General features: G+C 45.6%; 1 protein-coding gene across 15 annotated transcripts in view; it reads left to right on the plus strand.

The window, feature by feature from the left end:
• Nucleotides 1-19,270, plus strand: part of ARHGEF10L (Rho guanine nucleotide exchange factor 10 like) — a 250,377-nt gene extending 231,107 nt beyond the window's left edge. For 13 of the 15 annotated variants that reach the window (XM_072609073.1, XM_072609072.1, XM_072609077.1 and 10 more), the window contains 3 exons: nt 6,138-6,312; nt 15,224-15,346; nt 17,934-19,270. In XM_072609073.1, coding sequence (XP_072465174.1) covers nt 6,138-6,312; nt 15,224-15,346; nt 17,934-18,445 — 810 coding nt within the window. In that variant the 3' untranslated portion in view covers nt 18,446-19,270. The remainder of the gene's footprint in view (nt 1-6,137; nt 6,313-15,223; nt 15,347-17,933) is intronic. The other 2 variants (XR_011967038.1, XR_011967037.1) reach the window with 2 other exon arrangements.
• Nucleotides 19,271-20,857: the final 1,587 nt, after the last annotated feature.

Raw genomic sequence — 20,857 nt, forward strand, 5'->3', positions numbered from 1 at the left:
CTTTCCTCTTCTGTCCCCTCCCCCTTGCCTTCCTGCAAGGTAAAATAGATTTCCATATTCAATTGAGTGTGTGTTATTCCCTCCTTAAGCCAAATCCCATGAGAGTAAGGCTCAATTATTTCTTTTCATTTCCCCCCTCTTTCCCTCCATTGCAAAAATTCCTTCTTTCCTCTTTGATGTGAGATGATTTACTACCTTCTACCTCTTCCATTCTCTTACTCCTAGTACATTCCATTCAACAGTAAATTTTATTTTTTTAGCTATTCTCCCTTTATATTGAGCTCATCCTGTGCTCTGTGTGTGTGTGTATATACACACACACACACATATATATGTATATATATATATATACACACATACACCTATGTACATATACATACCTACACATATATAATATAAACATACATACATACTCATATACACACACATATATTCCCTCAAGTACCCTAATACTGAAAAAGGTCTCATGAGTTTCAAATAACGTCTTTCCATGTAGGAATGTGTAAACAGTTCAACTTTAATGAGTTCTTTAAGGCTTCTCTTTCCTGTTTACCTTTTCATGTTTCTCTTGATTCTTGTATTGGAAAGGCAAATTTTCTATTCAGTTCTGGTCTTTTCAACAAAAATACTTGGAAATCTTCTATTTCATTAAAATTCCATTTTCCCCTCTGAAGTATTATACTCAGTTTTGCTGAGTAGGTGATTCTTGGTTTTAATCTTATCTCCTTTGACCTCTGGAATATTATACTTCAAGCCCTTCGATCCCTTAGTGTAGAAGCTGCTAATTCCTATGTTATCCTGATTGTATTTCCACAATACTTAAATTGTTTCTTTCTGACTGCTTATAATATTTTACCTTTACTTTGGAACTCTGGAATTTGGCTACAATATTCCTAGGAGTTTTCCTTTGGGGATCTCCTTCAGGAGGTGATTGGTGAATTCTTTCCATTTCTATTTTCCCCTGTGGTTCTAGAATATCAAGGCAGTTGTCCTTGATAATTTCTCAGAAGATGATGTCTAGGCTCTTTTTTTTTTTTAAATTATGGTTTTCAGGTAGACCAATAATTTTTAAATGATCTCAACTGGATCTATTTTCCAGGTCAGTTGTTTTTCCAATGACATATTTCACATTGTCTTCTATTTTTTCATTCTTTTGGTTTGTTTCATAATTTCTTGATTTCTCATAAAGTCATTAGCTTCCATCTGCTCCATTCTAATTTTTAAAGGACTATTTTCTTCAGTGAGCTTTTGAACCTCCTTTTCCATCTGGCCAATTCTGCTTTTTAAAGCATTCTTCTCCTCGTTAGGTTTTTGGACCTCTTTTGACATTTGGGTTAGTTTATTTTTAAAGGTGTTATTTTCTTCAGCATTTTTTGGATCTCCTTTAGCAAGCTGTTGACTTGCTTTTCATGATTTTCATGCATTGCTCTCATTTCTCTTCTCAATTTTTCCTCTACCTCTCTTACTTCATTTTCAAAATCCTTTTTGAGCTCTTCCATGACCTGAGACCATTGCATATTTATTTTGGAGGTTCTGGATATAGAAGCCTTGACTTTGATGTCTTCCTCTGATGGTATGCTTTGTTCTTCCTTATCTGAAAGGAAGGAAGAAAATGCCTTTTCACCAAGAAAGTAACCTTCTATAATCTTATTTTTTTCCCCTTTTTTGGGTATTTTCCCAGCCATTTACTTGACATTTGAGTCCTTTGTCAAGTGGAGGGTATACTCTAGGAACCTGTAAATTCTCAGTTCCTTCAAGGTGGCACAATCAAGGGAGAGGAGTTTACCCCTCTTTTGGCCTGCACTCTTGTCTGTGAGCAACCACAAGCACTCTTTTCTGCCCAGGATCTGTAAGTGGAGTTCCCTCTCCACCATCACCACCAGCTCCACCATGCTGCTCCACTTTATCCCAGGACTGCCACTCAGGGCTGAGATCCAGATCAGCTACTCAATTGCCCCAGGGTCTTATAGGCAGAGGGCTCCTAAAGTGGGCACTGCTGCAATGACTGCTGCTGCCTGGAGGCTGGGGCTTGGGCTGGATCCATACCCCTCTTTCACCCAGGTGAAGAGCTTTCTTACTAACCTTTGAAGCTGTCTTTGGCTTCTGTGGGTTAAGAAGTGAGGGAACCACAGCTGCTACCTGTGATTCTGTACCCTGAGGCCTGCTCCAGTCCTGTCCATGCAGTGCTGCATTGCCAAGGTTGGGCTGCACTCCACTCTGACCCTTCCTGGTGACCTTCCAGGCTATCTTGGGTTGGAAATCTCTTTCACTCTGTCATTTTGTGACGTGCTGCTCTAGAATTTGTTTAGAGTCATTTTTTACAGATATTTTATGAGCTATGCGGGGAGAGCTAGAGTAGGTCCGTCCTTCTACTCTGCCATCTTGGCTCCCTCTGACATCCTATGTTCTAAGGGCCCTCCCAGCTCTGACATCCTGGGTCCTAAGGCCCCTCCCAGCTTTGAGATAATTAGTTCTAAGGGTCCTCCTAGTCCTGGTGGTCTCTGTTCTACACTTCCCCTTCCCTCTCATAGTCTGTGATTTCCTCTGATCCTCTGGACTTAACAGAGTCAGAGACCTGTGTGCCAGCAGAGGCCCTAGCCCAGGTATCCTCTGGGATGAATCCCTATCTGTCTCCTTGTTCATCCTCCAAGAATCAGTACCACTCTGTTCCTCTGATTATGGGGACGGGAGTGAAGGGTGTCAGGGGTCTTATGGAAACATAGAAGTAGGCAGTAATGTCATTGGAGGGCTAAAGAACTGAGGATTTCCTTGAACTAGGATCTGTTATGGATGCAATATTTGCAATGTTCTACCCTAGGGGGACAAAGATGGCAGATGACATAGGCCCTGAGCTTGTGGTCTCATAGTATGAATCACAGCCTGTAAGTTGGCTTGTTCCTCTGAGACTGTAGAGACTAATTGGTATCTGAACAATAATCCCTTGTAGGAACTGCACAAGAGCTTTTGCTTAAAGACCTCAGCTGAGGGCATCACAGTGCACAGCCAGGGGAGGCAGCAAGCATTTATTAAGCACTTACGGTGTGCCAGGCACAGTGCTACAAATACAACAAAAGAGTCTCTGCCCTCAAGGAGTTTACACTCTAATGTGGGAATACAAGACACAAAGAGGGAATTGAAAAGTGGAGAAAGGAGGAACGTACCCACTGTTGGGGCAGAGGCAAAGCCAGGAAGGGAAGAAAGAATGTCCCGCACCTCCCCAGAATGGAGGCTGGGGAGAAGAGGGGGCCTATGAGACAGAGGGATGTCCGGAGGGGAGAAGGCTGGAGAGTGCCCCTAAGTGTTCCTGGGGGAGGAGGCCACAGATGTTGAAGGACTGTGGGCAAAGTCTAAGAAGCCAGAAGCTAACTCAGGAGGGTGAAAAAGGGAAAAGGAAGGGGGACATGCATGGTCTCCAGAGGCCATCCATTCCACAGCTCAGTATTTTACCCTTATATCAAACCTAAATCATCTTCTCTAGAATTTCCACTCATTATGCCTGGTTCTTCCCTCTGGAGCTATTTTGCTGTAATCTGTATCCCCAATGCTTAGCATGGTCCCTGGCACCCAGTAAGCTTGTTGACTTAAATAGAATTAGCCTAACTCTGATTCACTATTACTGTTGACTATATACTGGAAAATAGCCACCTCCTCCCACCAAAACATCCTGGCACCATTGACTGCTATCATAGTTCTCCAATGCCTCCATATCTCTTTTCAGATAAACTGCTATTAATATTTTACTTGGGAAGATGATTTTTAGCCCCAATGCAGCATTTTACATTTATTCCTATTGCCTTTTGTCGTAGGGCATTTAGGCTAATATTCAGTACCATCTGGATCTTTTTGGAACCCCTGTTCTGTTATCTAGTTTGTTAGTTGGTCTTTGCAGTTTGGATCATCTGTAGATGTGATAAGCAGGCCATCTATGCACTGTTCCCAGCACATAGTAAGCACTTAGTAAATGTTTATTGATTAACTGGTTGATTGACTGGAGTCATTGACCTGAGATCAGGACAGTGGAGAGCTCTATCTTAAAATGCTATAAGAAAATCCAAAGAGCAACAAGTATCCAGAAAGGCTTCCTGGAGGAGGTGGTGCCCAACTGGGTTCTCACAAGGCTGGTGCTCATTAAGCAATGTTTTGCTAGATTCCCTTCCCCAGCTGGGGAGTCTCCCACATGGCAGATTTTGATGAAAAGAGGACAGCTTGATGGTGGTAATGGAGAGAAATGGAAAGAGGAGGAATCCTGCCTGTGGTTCTCACAACTCAGTATCATAATTGATATGCCTGACATATGAGAATTTAGATTAGACCTTGCATGGCAGCATTTAATTTGATTAATGATTTATCACTTTAATTGAGAGTTTTACTGGGAGATTATTCACTGCGGGTAAAATGAAGGTTCCCAGACATTCCGAGGCCCAGAATTGCTTTAGGGGAGGAAGGGTGGTAGAGGGGAAGGAAAAACCTAGGTCTGAATTTCATCTCAAGCTTATCTGTGGGCCACCTCCCCTTGATGAGCCTTAGCCCCTTTGCCTGTAAAAGAGGAAAGGGGACTTGAGTAGGGCATCTAGTCCACCTTTATTATTTTACAGTTGGGGTATCAGGGACTCACTGGGGTTAAGTGACATATCCAAAGACTCAGAGGCAGTGAAGAGCACTAGGATTTGAACCTAGGGCTTTGACTCCAGAGCCATGGTACAAATTTTGCCACTTCCTTGGAAGGGTTGTTGTGAGAATCAAATGAGAGAAGATATGGAAAGCATTTGGAAAACCGTAAGCCTCAGTCATTGTTAGGATTATCGTCTTCCAGCCCTGGGTGTGAGCTGTTTCATTTTCTGCCTGCTGCAACTCCTGAGGAGGGCAAATAGGATGGGTCTCGTCCAGTCCCCAGCCAGGGCAGCCTGGTATAAGAGTCTGGCATCAGAAGCATTGGCTTCAAATACGACTCTGCTCCTTGCCAGCTGTGTGACGATCTGCAAATTGCTTCCTTTCTCTGGACCTCGAAGGCCACTGTATAAAATGAGGGCAGAGGACAGGTGTAGATCTCATTGTAGGAATGTGCCAGACATCTGTCTAGGAGGAATAGTAGAGGCTTAGGGTTGACCAGAGCTGTGGGCAGCTGGTAGGGGTGCAAGGCAAAACCTAAAGTGCCTTCCTTGGCTCTGGGGGTGCTGAGTGACGTTATCTTCCTCCTTCCTGGGCTGTATGGGAGAAGCTTCTAACTGTTCCCTCCACAGAGACCCACAGTAGCCCATTCAGGACCATAATCAGTGCCCAGGTGCTGGGGGGCAGACAGGTGGAGAAGACAATTCCTACTTTCTGTGAGTTGCCAGTGGGGGAGGGGGAGACAAAGCCCCTACCATCAAGAATCTCCCAGTCTCGGGGGAGGAAGGTATGTGCCTTGCCCCTTGGAAGTTTCCAATTTGAGGGAGGAAGCATATTCCCAATCTCCCAGAGCCTCCAGTCTGGTGGGCAGGAACCATCTCCACCCTGGGGGTCCTTCTCAGTTGGAGATGCATAAGGCATCTCCAAGGGCCTGAGCCTCCAGAACATTTGGCCTCTGTGGATGGGCCTGCCCTGGAGACACTAACAGCTTCTTCTTAGGTAGCTACTCACCTGTTTTCCTTCTTCCAGGGAGGCAAACATTTCCCTTCTTGCTTTCTCCCATTACCCAGAGCCCTCTCCTAGTGTTCCCCCCTTCCCGCCCCTCTTATGTGACTGTATTAGAAAAGCAATTTTGTTGGACATCTGGAGATCTCGTCCTCTGGGGCTCTGCATCCTAATGGGATTGGAGTGCTGAGTTCACTCATTTCTCTTCCCCTGAGGCTGCTGGGGGTGGGGAGGGAGGATGGCAGAGACTGCTGGCTTGTTCTCTCCTTGGATCACCCACTATCTTCCAGACCCTTCCTCTGAGCAGGGAACACAGGGATGATTTAGGTGGTCAGAGAGTGGACATGTCAGAGGGGTGGGAGGCAGAAGAGGGTGGTAGTAGTGTTGGGAGCTCATGGCCCTGGCCACAGGTGTTTCCTCCTAGGCCAGGGTCAGTCAGTCCTGGCCTCAAGGTGGGGAGGCTGTCTTTGGCTTCTTGGGTCTAGGCCTCCCTCTCCTGACATTTGACTCCCTGTGTGTTACAGCAAAGCTTTGAGGCGCACCAGGATGAGGCAGCTAGTGTGACACATATGGTGAAGGCGGGCAGTGGAGTTTGGATGGCCTTTTCCTTGGGATCCTCCATTCGCCTCTTCCACACAGAGACTCTTGAGCACCTCCAGGAGATCAACATTGCCACACGGACCACCTTCCTCATGCCAGGTAAGCCTAAGGCCTAGATGGACCCAGAATGCTAAAGGTGTAATGTGTCTATGGAGACATCTCCATAGGTCCCAATCTTTGTGTCTCTAGCTTCCTCATCTATCAGTTAAGAAAGGTGTATAAGGTCTATAAGATCCTTCTTGTCTCTGACCTTCTGGGTTCTAAGGCTCCTCCTAGCTCTGACAACCCTGGGTTCTAAGGACCCTCCCAGCTTTGACATTTCTTTTCATTCTAAGATCCCTTTCCCCCAGTCTTTGTTCTAAGGTCCTTCTCGGTCTCACATCTGACACTCTGAGGTCCTTTCTAGCTCTTATAATCCATGTTCTAACATCTCTTCCAAGTCTAATACACAGCATTCTCAGGTTCCTTCTTTCTCCCTCAGACTGTGTTCTAAGGTCTCTCTTGGCTGTGACATTCTCTGTTCTATTAACTGGCTTCAAACTTATTTGCCCTTAGTTATGATACAGACCAAGCACATAAGTCCATGTCCACTGCAGAAGGGGTTGTTAAAGGAAGCTTTAGAATGCCTTGGATATGACAGCCAAGCCTCTGAGGATGGCCATAGTGATCTAACCTAGACATGTCCATGTCTCTTCTTCCCCATCTATCACATCTATTCATGTTAAAGCAGATCATAAGAATCCAAGGGGAACTCCCAACAGGATAGTGAAGGGAGGATGGGACCTCATTGAATACTGATGAGTCTTGGGTCTTGCCACTTCCAGAGGAGGGGGATCATCCCTTATCCTTAACCAGCTCTGCCTCTCCTGGGTAGCCCTTAGAGACAGAACCACAGGCTGATGGCTTGGTTGAGCTGATGCCCAATGATGAATGATGGATGAGAGAAATTTTTTAAAAAATGAAAATTCTGTTTATTTGAGAAGGGAATTTGTTCACCAATTTTCTGGAACCTCCCCTTGCCCTCAAATCATTGACTAGTTTCCATCAGGACAGATGATGGCAGGATGACCTTCAAGGAACAAGTAATAAAGGATCAGTTGTAGTGGTACACAGTGACTTTTGGAGTCAGAGGACCTGGACTTGAATCCCAACCTGTGTGTGATCTTGGGCATATCACTGAACCCCTCAGCCATTCCCTCATCTTTAAAATGGAAAGATTTACCTTTGAGATCCTTTCCAACTCTAAACCCTGTAATTGTGTGATTATATTCATAAGAGGCATGATGTTGGAAGCTATAAAGAACTTGCCTTCCTAGAGTCATCCCAGAGACTGGCTCCCTCTGCTTTTCTAAGGAATCTTTCCAGGCCTGGGTGGGCTCTACCAGGGAGCTTGGGCTGACATCTGGCTTGGGGCCTCCAGCCTGTCTTTCCTGATCCAACAACAGAGCTGCCCTCCTCGATGAAGCAAATTTCTCTGTCCAAAATGAGCATTTGTCCCCCTTGAGCCCTAATGCTTCCTAAAGTTTCCACCAGATGGACAGAACTCAGGCTCGAGATGCCCTCAGCCAAGAAGTCAGTGTGTTTCAGAGGGCACCAGCTGCTCGGTCGTGCTTCTGTGGTCTTGTCCACAGCCAGGCTTGGTACCTAAGTGCTTTCAGAGAACCCTGGGCCCTACAAAGTTAGAGCCTGGAGGCCAGAAGCATGAGGATGATAGGGGTTGAGCTAATTGCTACAAGATCCAGCCAGATGGTTTGGGTTGGCTGGTGGTACTCAGCCTGACGCACCCATATGTTGAGCCTGTAAAGGTTGTCACTTCCTCTCTTGGGATAGGGTAGGTATAGACCCATTAGTTGCAGCATAGGGTAGGAGAGCTTCAGTCTGCAAACCAAGAGGGACCCATATCATACCAATTAAAGAAAATGGGGAGGGTTACTTCACCTAGAGAATGGAAGACTTTGGGGGAACATGATAGCTTTCGAGCTGCAGTGGTGAAAAAGACTTAATTTGTGTGATCTAAAGGGAGTCACCCACAGGAGGGTGACTAAATCCTAGGTAATAGAGCTGGAAGGAATCTTTGGGACTGTCTCAACTCTCTCATTGGATAGATAAGTACAGAGGCCCAGGGGCAGGAAGTAGCAGAATTGACATTCGAATCCAGGTCTACTGATTCCAAGTCTTGGACACATTCTACTGTAGCATGGTTTTAGCTCCGTAGACAGAACTTTCTAACAATCTGAGTTGTCCAGAGGTGGATTGGTCTACCTTGTAAGGTAGGGTGAGTGCCCTGTCCCTGTAAGGTTTTAAGCAAAGGTCTAGTGAAGACTTACTAAGGATATGAAAGAGGAGATTCCTGTTTTAGGTAGGAGCTGCACTTTACAAAGGACCCAGCGCCCTCTCTGTCTCTGAGGTGTTGGAAGTGATTGATTTTACCATCTGGAGAAAGGTCTTTTGAGGCCTCAGGTAGGAAGGAGCTTGACCAGATCCAATCTCATTTGGGATTTGTTTTTTTGTTTCTTCTCTGCCTTACTCATTTTATTGGTCAACATCCCCAAACCCTTTGGGTAGACCCCTTTGTCCACAGGTAGAGATGTAGGCTCTATCTATTTGGAGACCAACCACATGAGTGGTTCCAGAGCAGAACAAGGGTTAGTGAAGACTAGCATGTGGGTTGTTCCAGACCATCATGTGTAGCCATTGTAGACTAGCATGTGAGCCATTGGAGATCACCATTCTAGACCAGCACCTGAGCCCTCAGACATCACCTTTCCAAACAAGAGTGAGTAATTCTAGACTAATGCACAAGCCATCAGAAATCACTATTCTAGACCAGAGTGAGCCATTTTAGACTAGTACATGAGCCATCAGACATCACCATTCCAGATCAGCATGCCAGTTATTGGATATTACCACTCTAGAGCTAGCCATTCTTGACCAGAATGCGAGTGAGCCATTAGTAATCACCGTTAGAGATCAGGAGTCATTCTAGACCAGCCATTGGAGATCAATATTTTAGACTAGAAGGAGCCATTCTCGACCAGAGGTATAAAACTCATGACCTGCGCAACTCCTGAGTACAGCCCAGACCAGATCAGAAAGCAACCAGGAAGTATTTAAAAAATAAATGAGAATACAGTACAACATAGTTAATATTAATTTGTGGTTTTCTAAGTCAGTATGTGGGGCAGCTAAATGGCTCAGTAGCTAGAGGGCTGGGTCTGGAGTCAGTTAGATTCATCTTCCTGAGTTCAAATCCAGCTTCAGACATTTACCAGCTGTGTGACCCTGGGAAGTCACTAATCCCTGTTTGCCTCAGTTTTTTCATCTGTAAAATGAGCTGGAGAAGGAAATGGCAAACCACTCAAGTATCTCTGCCAAGAAAAACCCAAATGGGGACATGAAGAATCGGACATGACTGTATAGCACCAAAGTCAATATGTGACTTGTGGGGATCTGTTTCTCTTTGAGTTCTAGATCATGGTTCTAGACCAGTGTGGGAGTCATTCTAGGCCAGCATACAAACTCTTCTAGACCACTTTGTGAATTGTTCTAGAGCAATGTACAGATACTGTTTTCTTACCAATTTTCCCTTTCCAGCCAGAAAGATTAAGCAGGATTCTTAAATTCTTTATTAGACGTATTTTTAAAGGCTTTTAAGTATTTTTTTCCTTTCCCCCACACCACCAAATGAAGTAATTGCATAATTAGTAATAAATTTGTTTCTCCTGTAAATGTGGCCTTTTTTTTTTTTTTTTGCCCATGTTAAAAATTTATCATGCTTTTTCCTCCCATCCCCCTCTTTCCAGCCAAATGCTGACTGGTATTAATGCATTTCTGAACCTTAACTCCCCCCTCCTCTTAACTAGACAGGTCATTAATAAAATGTTCTCCAAGAGCCAGAGCTTTTTAAAGTTGTATATCTACAGATAGATGGCTTTGGTGAGTTGAACACTGCAGCATGAACTCTCTGTGATAAAATATTTATCCACCATTAGAATCCCCCTCCCCCTTACTGTTTGTGAATGTCTTTCTGTCCTCCTTGGAGAGATGGGGGAGATCAGAGAGGGGCCCCAGGATGGGGTCTGCAGACAAGTCATCCTCCTGGCCTGACTTGATCTGCGTTCTCTGCTTACCTACTCATTCAGCCTTCCACTACCAGACTCATCACTAGGGACCTTCCAGACTGGGGGATATTAACCTTCCTTGTGTCCTGGTCTCCTAGGGCAGACTTGTGATGCCCAGGGACACTTCTCAGAATCATGGTTTTAAGTAATCGAGAGAAATGCTGAATTTCAGTTAGAGGTTAGTGAAAGTAAAGCTGTTGTGGATTTTTTTTTTGCCTCATCCAAGTTTATGGACCCTTTGAAATCTGTCCACACGTCCCTGGGTTAGAGAGTGGCATGAGGTGAGGGAGTTGACTTGAGGTTAGTAATGCTTGTTCTAGGAGGTCTTATGAGGGTACAATATCACTAGAAAATTACCTGTGGTCAACAGATGCCCTAGTATCAGGTGGGACAGGGAGGAATATCAGAAGTGTGCTTACATAAACATTCATGTTTATGTTTTTATGGCTCAGAAATCAAAGAGCTGGGAGGGCCCATAGAATATAGGATGTCAGGACTGAGAGGGCCTTAGAAGACAGAATGTCAAAGCTGGAAGGGGCCTTAGAACACAGGATGCCAGAGTTGGGAGGGGCCTTAGAACTCAGGATGTGAGAGCTGGGAGGGCCCCTAGAACACAGGATGTGAGAGCTAGGAGGGCCCTTAGAACACTGAATGTCAGAGCTGGGAGGGCCCCTAGAACACAGGATGTGAGAGCTGGGAGGGCCCTTAGAACACAGGATGTGAGAGCTGGGAGGGCCCTTAGAACACTGAATGTCAGAGCTGGGAGGGCCCCTAGAACACAGGATGTGAGAGCTGGGAGGGCCCTTAGAACACTGAATGTCAGAGCTGGGAGGACCCCTAGAACACAGGATGTCAGAGCTGGGAGGACCCTTAGAACACAGGATGTCAGAGCTGGGAGGACCCTTAGAACACAGGATGTCAGATCTGGGAGGGTCCTTAGAACACTGAATGTCAGAGCTGGGAGGGTCCTTAAAACACTGCCACGTGGAATTGTAGAGGGACATTAGTTTCCATCTTAGTCTGACCACCTGATGTTATAGAAGAAGAAACTGAGGCTGGGAGAGGAGAAATTCCCTTCCTAAGGTCACAGTGGGTTTGGGATTCATACCCAGGTCGTCCAGCTCCTTGTCCGGTGCTCTTTCCACCACACCAGACTCATCTTAGTACTCTCTGATAGGCCCTGTGGCTCTGACTAAGACCTAAGAGCAAGCATCACCTGTTGGATGGGAGTCTCCTAGTCAGAATCTCCTCCCCTGCTGTGAGAGCTTCCTAACTCCTCAGGCTCTGTGGTCTTCATTTTTCTAATCAATCACTGCCTTAACTCTGATATTGCTCTGTTCTCACATTTATTTCAATAATACCAGTGACCTCTGAATTGATAGCACATTTTCTTTCCAAAGGGACAAAGAACTTTATTGTGTTATCATGTTATGGTCTATTAGGGCATATAATGGAATCACCAGCATTTCCACAGTGGACGCCCTTTGCAACAACTTCTTATTCTATCCTCATAGCAACCTACCGAGGTAGGCAGGAGAGCTTGGATCATTTTCCCCATTTTACAAATGAGACAGTGAGACTGGGAAGAGTCACTAGAGCCAGGCTGTGAAATCTCCTCAGCCTGGGCCCTTTATTCTATGGCATTCAAATTTAATAGACCCTTGTCAATTACTTACCAGGCTCTGGGCATATTTTCTCCCATTGTACTGTATTATCCAATGGTCAGATCAGTTATTGGGGTATAAGGTAGAAGATGGCAGTCCTGCTTAAGAGGTAAAAATGTATCCTTCCCTTTGCTCCCCATCTTTCTATCCCTGCTGTGAGATTTCCACGTATGTATTCTCCAGTTAGAACTGAGACAGCTAGGTGGTACAGTGGATGGAGCTCCTACCCTGGAGTCAGGAAGACCTGAGTTCAGATCTGGCCTCAGGAACTTACTAGCTAGCTGTGTGACTGTGGGCAAGTCATTTAACCCTGTTTGCCTCAGTTTCCTCATCTGTAAAACGGGGATAATCATATCCCCTACTTCCATGTGAGGATCAAAGGAGATTTTAATTGTAAAGTGCCTGTCACATCGTAAGCACTATATAAACGTTAGCTGCTATCATCATCGTCATCAGTGATGACGCCAAAGCCAGTGTCCTATCCCGTACACCCCACAGTCCTGTTTTGGTTTGTCCATTCTGTTTTGTCTCTCCCGAGTCTCCTGTGCTATGATTGTGCCCTCCTCCCTATTTTCCCTCTTCCATTCTCCTGGTTCTTTTCCAGCCTGGAGGGGTTCCAGGGGCTCTGCTTCTGGAGCACACAGCCCCTCCTTGCCACACTCCCCCCTCCCCTTCTTTCCCATGACCACTGCTCTTCCTAAAAGGAGGAGACAGCACGGGGCTGATCATGCAGCAAGAACTAATCCGGCCTGACATCAGAAACATGTTAATTCACGGCAGCAAATTATCCCATTTCATTGTCTGCGCCTGGAAACAACAGGGTGCGCTGTTTGAGCAAAGCAGAGGCATTCATGCATCCAGAATGTAAAACGGAGCCTGGAAATCATTCCTCGCAAGGGTTTGTTGGTGCATCGTCAGCTCTTGTGATTCTCCTCTGCTCCAGTCCCCGTCCTTCCACTCTGCCATCTTTCTCTGCTCCTTCTGGATGTGGGCACCCAGGGCCTCGTTTAAGCAGGCCAGGATGAATGGGCTGGTCCCTGTGCACTTGGGTCAGCCCCTTCTGCCTTGATCCCTGGTTCAGACCTAGAAGGAGCCTCTGAGGGCATCTGGTCTAACCCCTGCCCAAATGAGCAGCAGCTGTCCAGCATCTTGACAAATGGGCCCCAATCAGTCACTTAGCAAATAGCTATTGAGTGTTCACTATGTACCATGCAGTGGGCTACGTGATGGGAATCCAAACCTCCAGTGAGGGGCGGGGTGGGGGTGGGGGATCTACCCCCATCCAGCTGCTGGTTCCTTTTCTGTGGATGGTACTGAAGGCTTACTTGTTTACTTGGCTGTATGATGGGGGGCAAGTCACTTAATGTCTGTGTTCAGTCATTTTTCAGTTCCGTCTGACTCTTTGTGTGGAGGCTTTCTTGGCAGAGTTACTGGAGTGGTTCTGCCATTTCCTTCTCCAGCTCATTTTATAGATAAGGAAACTGAGGCAAACAGGGTGAAGTGACTTGTCCAGGGTCACACAGCTAGTAAATGTCTGAGTAAGTAAGAGGAGGAGACTTCCTGACTCTAGACCTGGCACTGTGACACCTAGGTGCCCCACATATAAAACACAGATGATAGCAAGAAGTGCCTTCTTCATAGGGTTATTGTAAGGATGAAGGAGATAAGACATGGCCAGTGCTTGATAAACCTTAAGGTGCTCTATAAAAGTTGCAACTTCTAGTTATTGGACAACCTTGATGGATGCCTTTCTGCTCACTCTGTGGGTCCTGTTCCTCTCCAAGCCTCTACCCAGGGAGATGATGGATCCAGCTCTAACCAGGGAGCTGATTGTTAAATGTTCAGGATGGGCATTGTGTACTCTGGAAATTGGCAAATGCTACAGATCAAGGCTTGATTTAATGATCTCAAGAATAAGTTATTTATTACTGATTGTCTAGGCTTAAAAAATGATAGAGAAAGTGCTAATGATGCAATTAAAGTGGAAAGGTGAAAAAAAAGTTGCTTTTTTTTTCAAATTTACCAGCATACACCCGCATGCACTGTCCTGTGTTCTGTGTTGTCTACTACTTATTTTTCTCCCTGACTCAGAGTTTAGAAGAAAAAATGGTATCCTGTAACAGGAGCTGGATCCCAGGCCCGATTCCCAACACTCACTAACTTGTGACCTTGGCCAAGTCACAGACTTGTCTGAAGCCTCAAGTTTCTTCTCTGTAAAATGGGAATAATAATACGACATAGCATTTAGAGCTGGAAGGGACCTTAGGATCAGTCTTGTCCAGGGTTTCTTAATCTGGAGTCAGTGAACTTTTAAAAAATATTTTGATAACTATATTTTTATCTAGGTGGTTCCCTTTGCAATCCGTGACATTTTATTTTATGCATTCAAAGCACAAGAAGGTCCAAGACACAAAGGGTTAAGAGGTCCTGATCTAGTTCAACCCCATCATTTTACAGGTAGGGAAACTGAGGCCCAGAGAGTTGAAAGCACTTGCTAAGGTCATGTCGAATCTATACAGCAGAGCTGAGATGAAACCCAGAGCCCTAGAGGCCAAATCTAGCAATCTGTTGCACTGAGCTTCCTCAAGGAAGCCCTCTTCCGTAGCGGGACCTCAGTTTCCTCATCTGTAAAATGGGAAAAATTAAATTAAAATTTGCATTCCCTCCCTCCCAGGGGTAATGTGAGGATCCTGTGATATAATGAATATGAATGACTTTAACAATAATAATAACAGCCAATAGTTAATATCTTATAGTATTTTTCATTTAATTAATTTAGTTTTCAACATCTTCTTTATAAGATCATGAGTTTTAAATCCTCCCCTCCTCCTAGTACTTTTTAAAATTTGCATAACATTTTAGGGACGTTATCTTACTTCACTAGTAGCAGTTGTAAGAGTGTGCATGGATGTGGTGATTTGAAAATTATAAAATGCTTTACACTTGTGACCTCATCTAGTCTCACAGTAATCCTTCCATCGGCACATCAAGGGCCTGTGATTTTGTCAGCGTGGGGATGCCCTCCGCCCAGGAACATCTCAGTCCTTCCCTAACTGAGACTCAGAGAAGAGGTCTGCCTGTGGTCACCAAGCTGACAGAGACAGGGGGGATTTGAACCCAGGTTTTCCTGACTGCGAACCTAAAGCTCAGCTCATGAGGCCTGGATGCCTCCCTTTATAACCACAAAGCCCTAACCATCCTTGTTCTTGTCATCTGTCCTCCCAGGTCAGAAACACGTCTGTGTGACCAGCCTGCTCATCTGCCAGGGTCAGCTCTGGGTGGGCACTGACCAGGGCATCATTGTTCTGCTGCCTGTCCCCCGACTGGAGGGTATTCCCAAGATCACAGGTGAGAGCCCCCTCCCACTCCCACGCCAACTACCTGCACCAAAGGGGCCACTATCCAGAAAGGAGGAGGGGCTTAGCTTGCTCTCATGTTGTACGTGAGATGTTGACCCAGGCCCATGGGAGAGGGAAAAACAATCACTTTCATTTCTGACGTAGTATTGTCTCCACAATCCTCTGTGGCACTTCAAGCCCTGTAGAACCTGGCCCTGGTCTACTCTTCTAGCCTTATTCTGTATTCTCCAAACTGATCTCCAGGACATTCTTCACAGAAAACATTCCAGCTCTCATCTCCAGGCCTTTGCACAGGCTGTCCCCAACGCCAGGATCCTTAGATTCCTTGAAGGCTCAGATCAAAATGCCATCTCTTTCATGAGGCCTTTCTTGGCCCCTCTGTCCCTCAGCAACCTCCTGCCAGCTGCCAGTACCTCCCAGCCAAACTGTCTTATAGCTATTGAGATCTGACTTTCCTCTCTGTCTCTGTCCCTCTTCTCTCTCTCCTCTCTCCCTTCTCTATCTTCCCTCCCCTCTCTCTTTTCCCCTCTCTTCCCTTCCCTTCTGTCTCTCTCTGTCTCTTGTCTGTGTCTGTCTATCTCTGTCCCTGCCTATCTCTGTTTCTCTCTCCTCTCTCCTCTCCTCTTTCTTCTCTCTATGTCTCTGTCTGTCTCTTTCTCTGTCTCTCTCTATCTTTCTCTCCTCTCTCCTGTCTCTCGTGTATAATATAATCTATATAATCTATAATAAAATATATATAATATAATGTATATTATATAATATACAATAAAATCTCATTCAGGGCATGGCCTGTTTTCTCTCTGTCTTTGCATCTCTAGTGCCTGGCATACATAATAGGTGCTTAATAAGTCTTTCTTGCTTGTTTGCTATCATCCCCATTTTCTAAAAGGGAAAACCGAGACTCAGATCCTAGTATCTAGGGCAGGGGTAGGGCACCTGGGGCCTTGAGGTCACATGTGGCCCTCTAGGTCCTCAAGTCTGGCTTTTTGACAGAATCCAAAACTCACTGAACAAATCCCTTCAATAAAAGGATTTGTCCTGGGAAGTGTAGATTCAGTCAAAGGGCCACACTTGTGGACCTAGAGGGCCACATGTGGCCTCAAGACCCCAAGTTCCTTATTCCTGAATTCTGGGGTTTGACAGGTTCAGAGGTTATAGATCTATTGCTGGAAGGGTATCAGAGACCTGCTAGTTCCACCTCTCTATATTTATAGCTGAGGAAACTGAGACCCATTGCAGTTAAATGACTTTACAAAGTCATACAGGTCATGAGTGTTAGAAGTGGGATTTGAACCTAGATCCCGTGCTTCTGGAGCTAGTATTCTTTCTACTTTACTTTGCAGCCTTGCAGAATCTCCGCTTCTCCCCCTTCAATGCAGAGGGTGAAAGGTCCCACAGTAGAATGTGACTCTGGGTCTCCTGCATCCAGGCCTCCAGACTAGGTGGCTTTTGTGTTGCTTGAAGCCTCTATCTGCCCTTTTCTTGGCACTGACCACGCCATGTCCTTGACTGTCTCCTGTTTGGGCTGCTGACGTTGGCACCTTTGCTGAGTCAGACCCTAAGCAGAGACAGGCAGTGACTGTGTGGACCCCTGGCAATGCTGTCCCTTGCACTCTCCTCTTAGCCACACTCCATGGGAATCTACGTCCCTGGTTCTGTTTATCAAAAAAAACCTGACAACTCTAGTGACAGCAATGGGATTCTCCATTGTAGGGGTAAGGGAAAGAGCGTTGCTTCTGGAGGCCTATCTTCTTTACCTATCTCAATTCCCTTCTACCTGGGGATAACTTGAGACAAGTCCTTGGGGGCCTCAGTTTCCTTTTCTGTAAAGTAAGGAGGTGGTGAAACTAATTGGTATCTAAGGCTGGCCTTAGATGTCATGATTAAAAAAGTACAATTATGTTTCTTTTCAGTTATCTGTGACTCATAATTACTTAAGCTTCTATGAGTTTTCATCTCATCAGTAAAAGAAGCAACTGTGTGCAGAGTAGAGAGAGGTGGCCTTAAAGTCAGGAGGTCTGGATTCAAATCCTGTCTCTCTCACTTACTGGCTATGTGACCTTGGACAAGTCCACTGACCTTTCAAGGTCTTGGGCAGCTCTCAAAGACTGAAATTGCTGCGTATGTGCTGAGCTACATTGGTGAGGGAGGTTCCTTACCTACATGTTCCCCTTAGTAACAAAACTTCAGGCCCAGTAAAAACAAGAATTGGGGTAATGTTTTGGTACTGCCAACTTTTCAGGGCTGTGGGGAAGGGTTTAGAAACCTTAAATGTGAGTTATTGGTTTTGTGAGGCATAAAATGAGGGATTACATTAATGAATTACATCAGCTCTAAGGCCCTTTCCAGCTCTGACAGCCTGTGTTCTAAGAGTCCTCCTAGCTCTGACATCCTGTGTTCTAAGGACCCTCTCAGCTCTGACATCCTGTGTTCTAAGGGCCTTCCTAGCTCTGACATTCCACACTCCAAGGTGACTTCTAGCTGTCACATTCTGTGGTTTGATGTCCCAGCTTTAAATCCTTGCATCAGTATTTGTCTGTAATAGTCACCCTGTCCACTCTCCTCTGTCTCTACAGGAAAAGGCATGGTTTCCCTCAATGGTCACTGTGGGCCAGTGGACTTCCTAGCTGTGGCCACCAGCACTCTGGCTCCTGATATACTGAGGAGTGACCAGGATGAGGCAGAGGAGGAGAAAGGTGAGGGTCCATCTCATGAGCCTCCACCTGCACCTGATAGCCACCCACCCCGAGAGCTAGTCCATAAAAAGGGCATTCTCCTTCAGTACCGCCTGCGCTCCACAGCACACTTGCCGGGACCCATCCTCTCAGTACGCGACCCCCCAGACCCTGATGGGACAGCCCTGGCCCACAGCGAGGAAGATGGCTCTATCTACGAAATGGCAGATGACCCAGACGTCTGGGTCCGCAGCCGGCCCTGTGCCCGGGATGCTCACCGTAAGGAGATCTCTTCGGTAGCCATTATCTCTGGAGGGCAGGGCTATCGCAACTTCGGTGGTGGCGGAAGGCCAGCCTTGGGCAGCGAGACGGACAGCACCCTGCTCATCTGGCAGGTTCCCTTGATGATCTAGCCTACCCTCACTCCAACAACTGCAGTCTCTTGCTTGTCTCCCATGGTGCCTTGCACTGCTCTGGGACTGGCATCATGCCACCCTGGTCTACCTGAGCATTAATTTCCCACAGTGCCCCTTCCTCTATTTTCTATCAGGCAAAACTGTGACAGAAAGAAAGTGACTTCTTCATGTGCCAGCTGCTTCGTAAGGTGAAATATGGCTTGAGGAGCTCTCTTGGCAGAAGGGGGAGAAAACTTTTTAAAAAACTTTCAAAGGGTGTTTTTTTTTTGGTTTGGGGTTCTAGGTATGGGAGGGAATCTTTGGAGAAAATGGTCTTTTAAAATAAATCTATGCGTTTTATATGTATATGTGTATATATATATGTGTGTGTATGTATATATACATATATGAACATCATGACTGCCAATCAAAGTACTGTCCTCACGGGCTCAAGGGAGGATTAGATTTTACAAAGCTCACCTTTGTAAAGATGAGTGCTTGTGCAAGGGTGTGTGTGTGTGTGCGTGTGTGTGTGAGAGAGAGAGAGAGAGAGAGAGAGAGAGAGAGAGAGAGAGAGAGAGAGAGAGTGTGTGTGTGTGTGTGAGAGAGAGAGAGAGAGAGAGAGAGTGTGTGTGTGTGTGAGAGAGAGAGAGAGAGAGAGAGAGAGAGAGAGATGTGTGTGCGTGTGTGTGTGTATGTATGAGAGAGAGAGAGAGAGAGAGAGAGCCGCACCTCTGTATAAATAAATAAGCATATATGGTGTATGTTATTTATGTATAAATAAAGTCTGTATATATTGGTGCATCGGGAGAGACAATAATAAAGGCATGGTTGATGTCTGTATTTGGGCTGCGCTTCTTTCGCGTATGATAGGGTCCCTTCTAGTCCCATCCGGGTGCACAGATGTTTGCTCAGAGGAATCCAGATCTCTGTAACAAGAAAGATTAAGGAGAGATTCCCCCCCCAAGAGGAACCTCTTCACTGGTGCTCTTGGGTGCGGGAAGTGACCTTAAAAGAGATTGTGGGGAGTACTCATGGCTCTGGGGTGGGGTCTGGGCCTGCAGCTGGACAAGGAGGAGAATTGGGTGCTCTTAGGCAAAGCAGCCAATATTGCCTCTTAAACTCTCTATCTATCCTTGTGGATAAGATCAGAGGGTGTGGACTACAATTTTGTTGTTCTTTAGTTGTTTTTCAGTCATGTCTGACTCTTTGCAACCCCATCTGAGATTTTCTTGGCAAAGATACAATTCGTTTTACAGATGAGGAAACTGAGGCAAACAGGGTTAAGTGACTTGCCCAGGGTCATACAGCTGGCAAGTGTCTGAGGTCAGATTTGAATTCATGAAGACAAGTCAGGACTCTATGCACTGTGGCACCACCTAGCTCCTTCATGGGCTACAATAATGATCTCAAAGTGCAGTTCATGGAAACTTGAGGGTCTCTAAGAGGGGGATCCTCGAGGTCAATGTAACCCACATACAGGAATGTTCTTTGGGGGAGAGTGTCCTCAGTAATTTTTATAAGTGTAAAAGTGTCCTGAGATCAAAAAGTTTGAGAACTGCTGGTCTATAAGATGGTATAATTCAGAGATCTGGAAGTGGTTGAATGTTTGCTGAAGTGGACAGAACTCTGAGGATGACCCGAGTTCAAATGTAGCTTCAGACACTTACTAGCTGCATGACTTTAAGTAAGTCACCTAACCTCTCTCTACCTCAGGTTCCTCATTTGTAAAGTGGGGATCATGAAAACACCTCTCAAGTCAAAAGAGAACACATTTCTGAAGCACTGATCACAGAATGCCCAGCAAGTAGTAATTGATTAATAAATACATGTTTCTCCGCCCCCTCCCCCCCAAAAGTAATTGTTATTGGGTAGATACCAACCTGAAGGTCAGTCTCTATTGGAATGCCCCAGGGATCTGTCTGTTTGGAGTTATGCCATTCAACATTTTAATCAATGATTTGGATATAGATATAGACTATATTTTTCCAGCTTTATTGGAGGTGACATAGCACAGTAGAGAAAAGATCTGTGTTCAAATTCAACTCACCTGCTTGTTGTGGGACCCTGGGCACACTGCGTAACCTCTCTGCACTCTAGGCAACACTACAGATGCTATAAGTTGCAGAGAGTTGGCCCAATCTCCATTGCTAAGAGAGAGTTCCCTATGCCAATTAGTCAATAAGTATTAAGTGCTTGCTGTATGCTAGGCACTGTGCTAAGCTGTGGGGAGACAAAAGGAGCAAAAGAATCGTCCCCACCCTCAAGGAGCTCCCAGTCTAATGGGGCAGACAACATGCAAACCAATATATACAAACAAGCTTATATACAGGATGAATGGGAAATAATGGAGGAAGAAACTGGGATTGAGAGGGGCCAGGAGAGACTTCATATCAAATGTGGGATTTTAGTTGGGACTTAAAAGAAGCC

The sequence above is a fragment of the Notamacropus eugenii genome, chromosome 5, assembly GCF_028372415.1.
Source record: "Notamacropus eugenii isolate mMacEug1 chromosome 5, mMacEug1.pri_v2, whole genome shotgun sequence".
Classification (NCBI taxonomy): Eukaryota; Metazoa; Chordata; class Mammalia; order Diprotodontia; family Macropodidae; genus Notamacropus; species Notamacropus eugenii.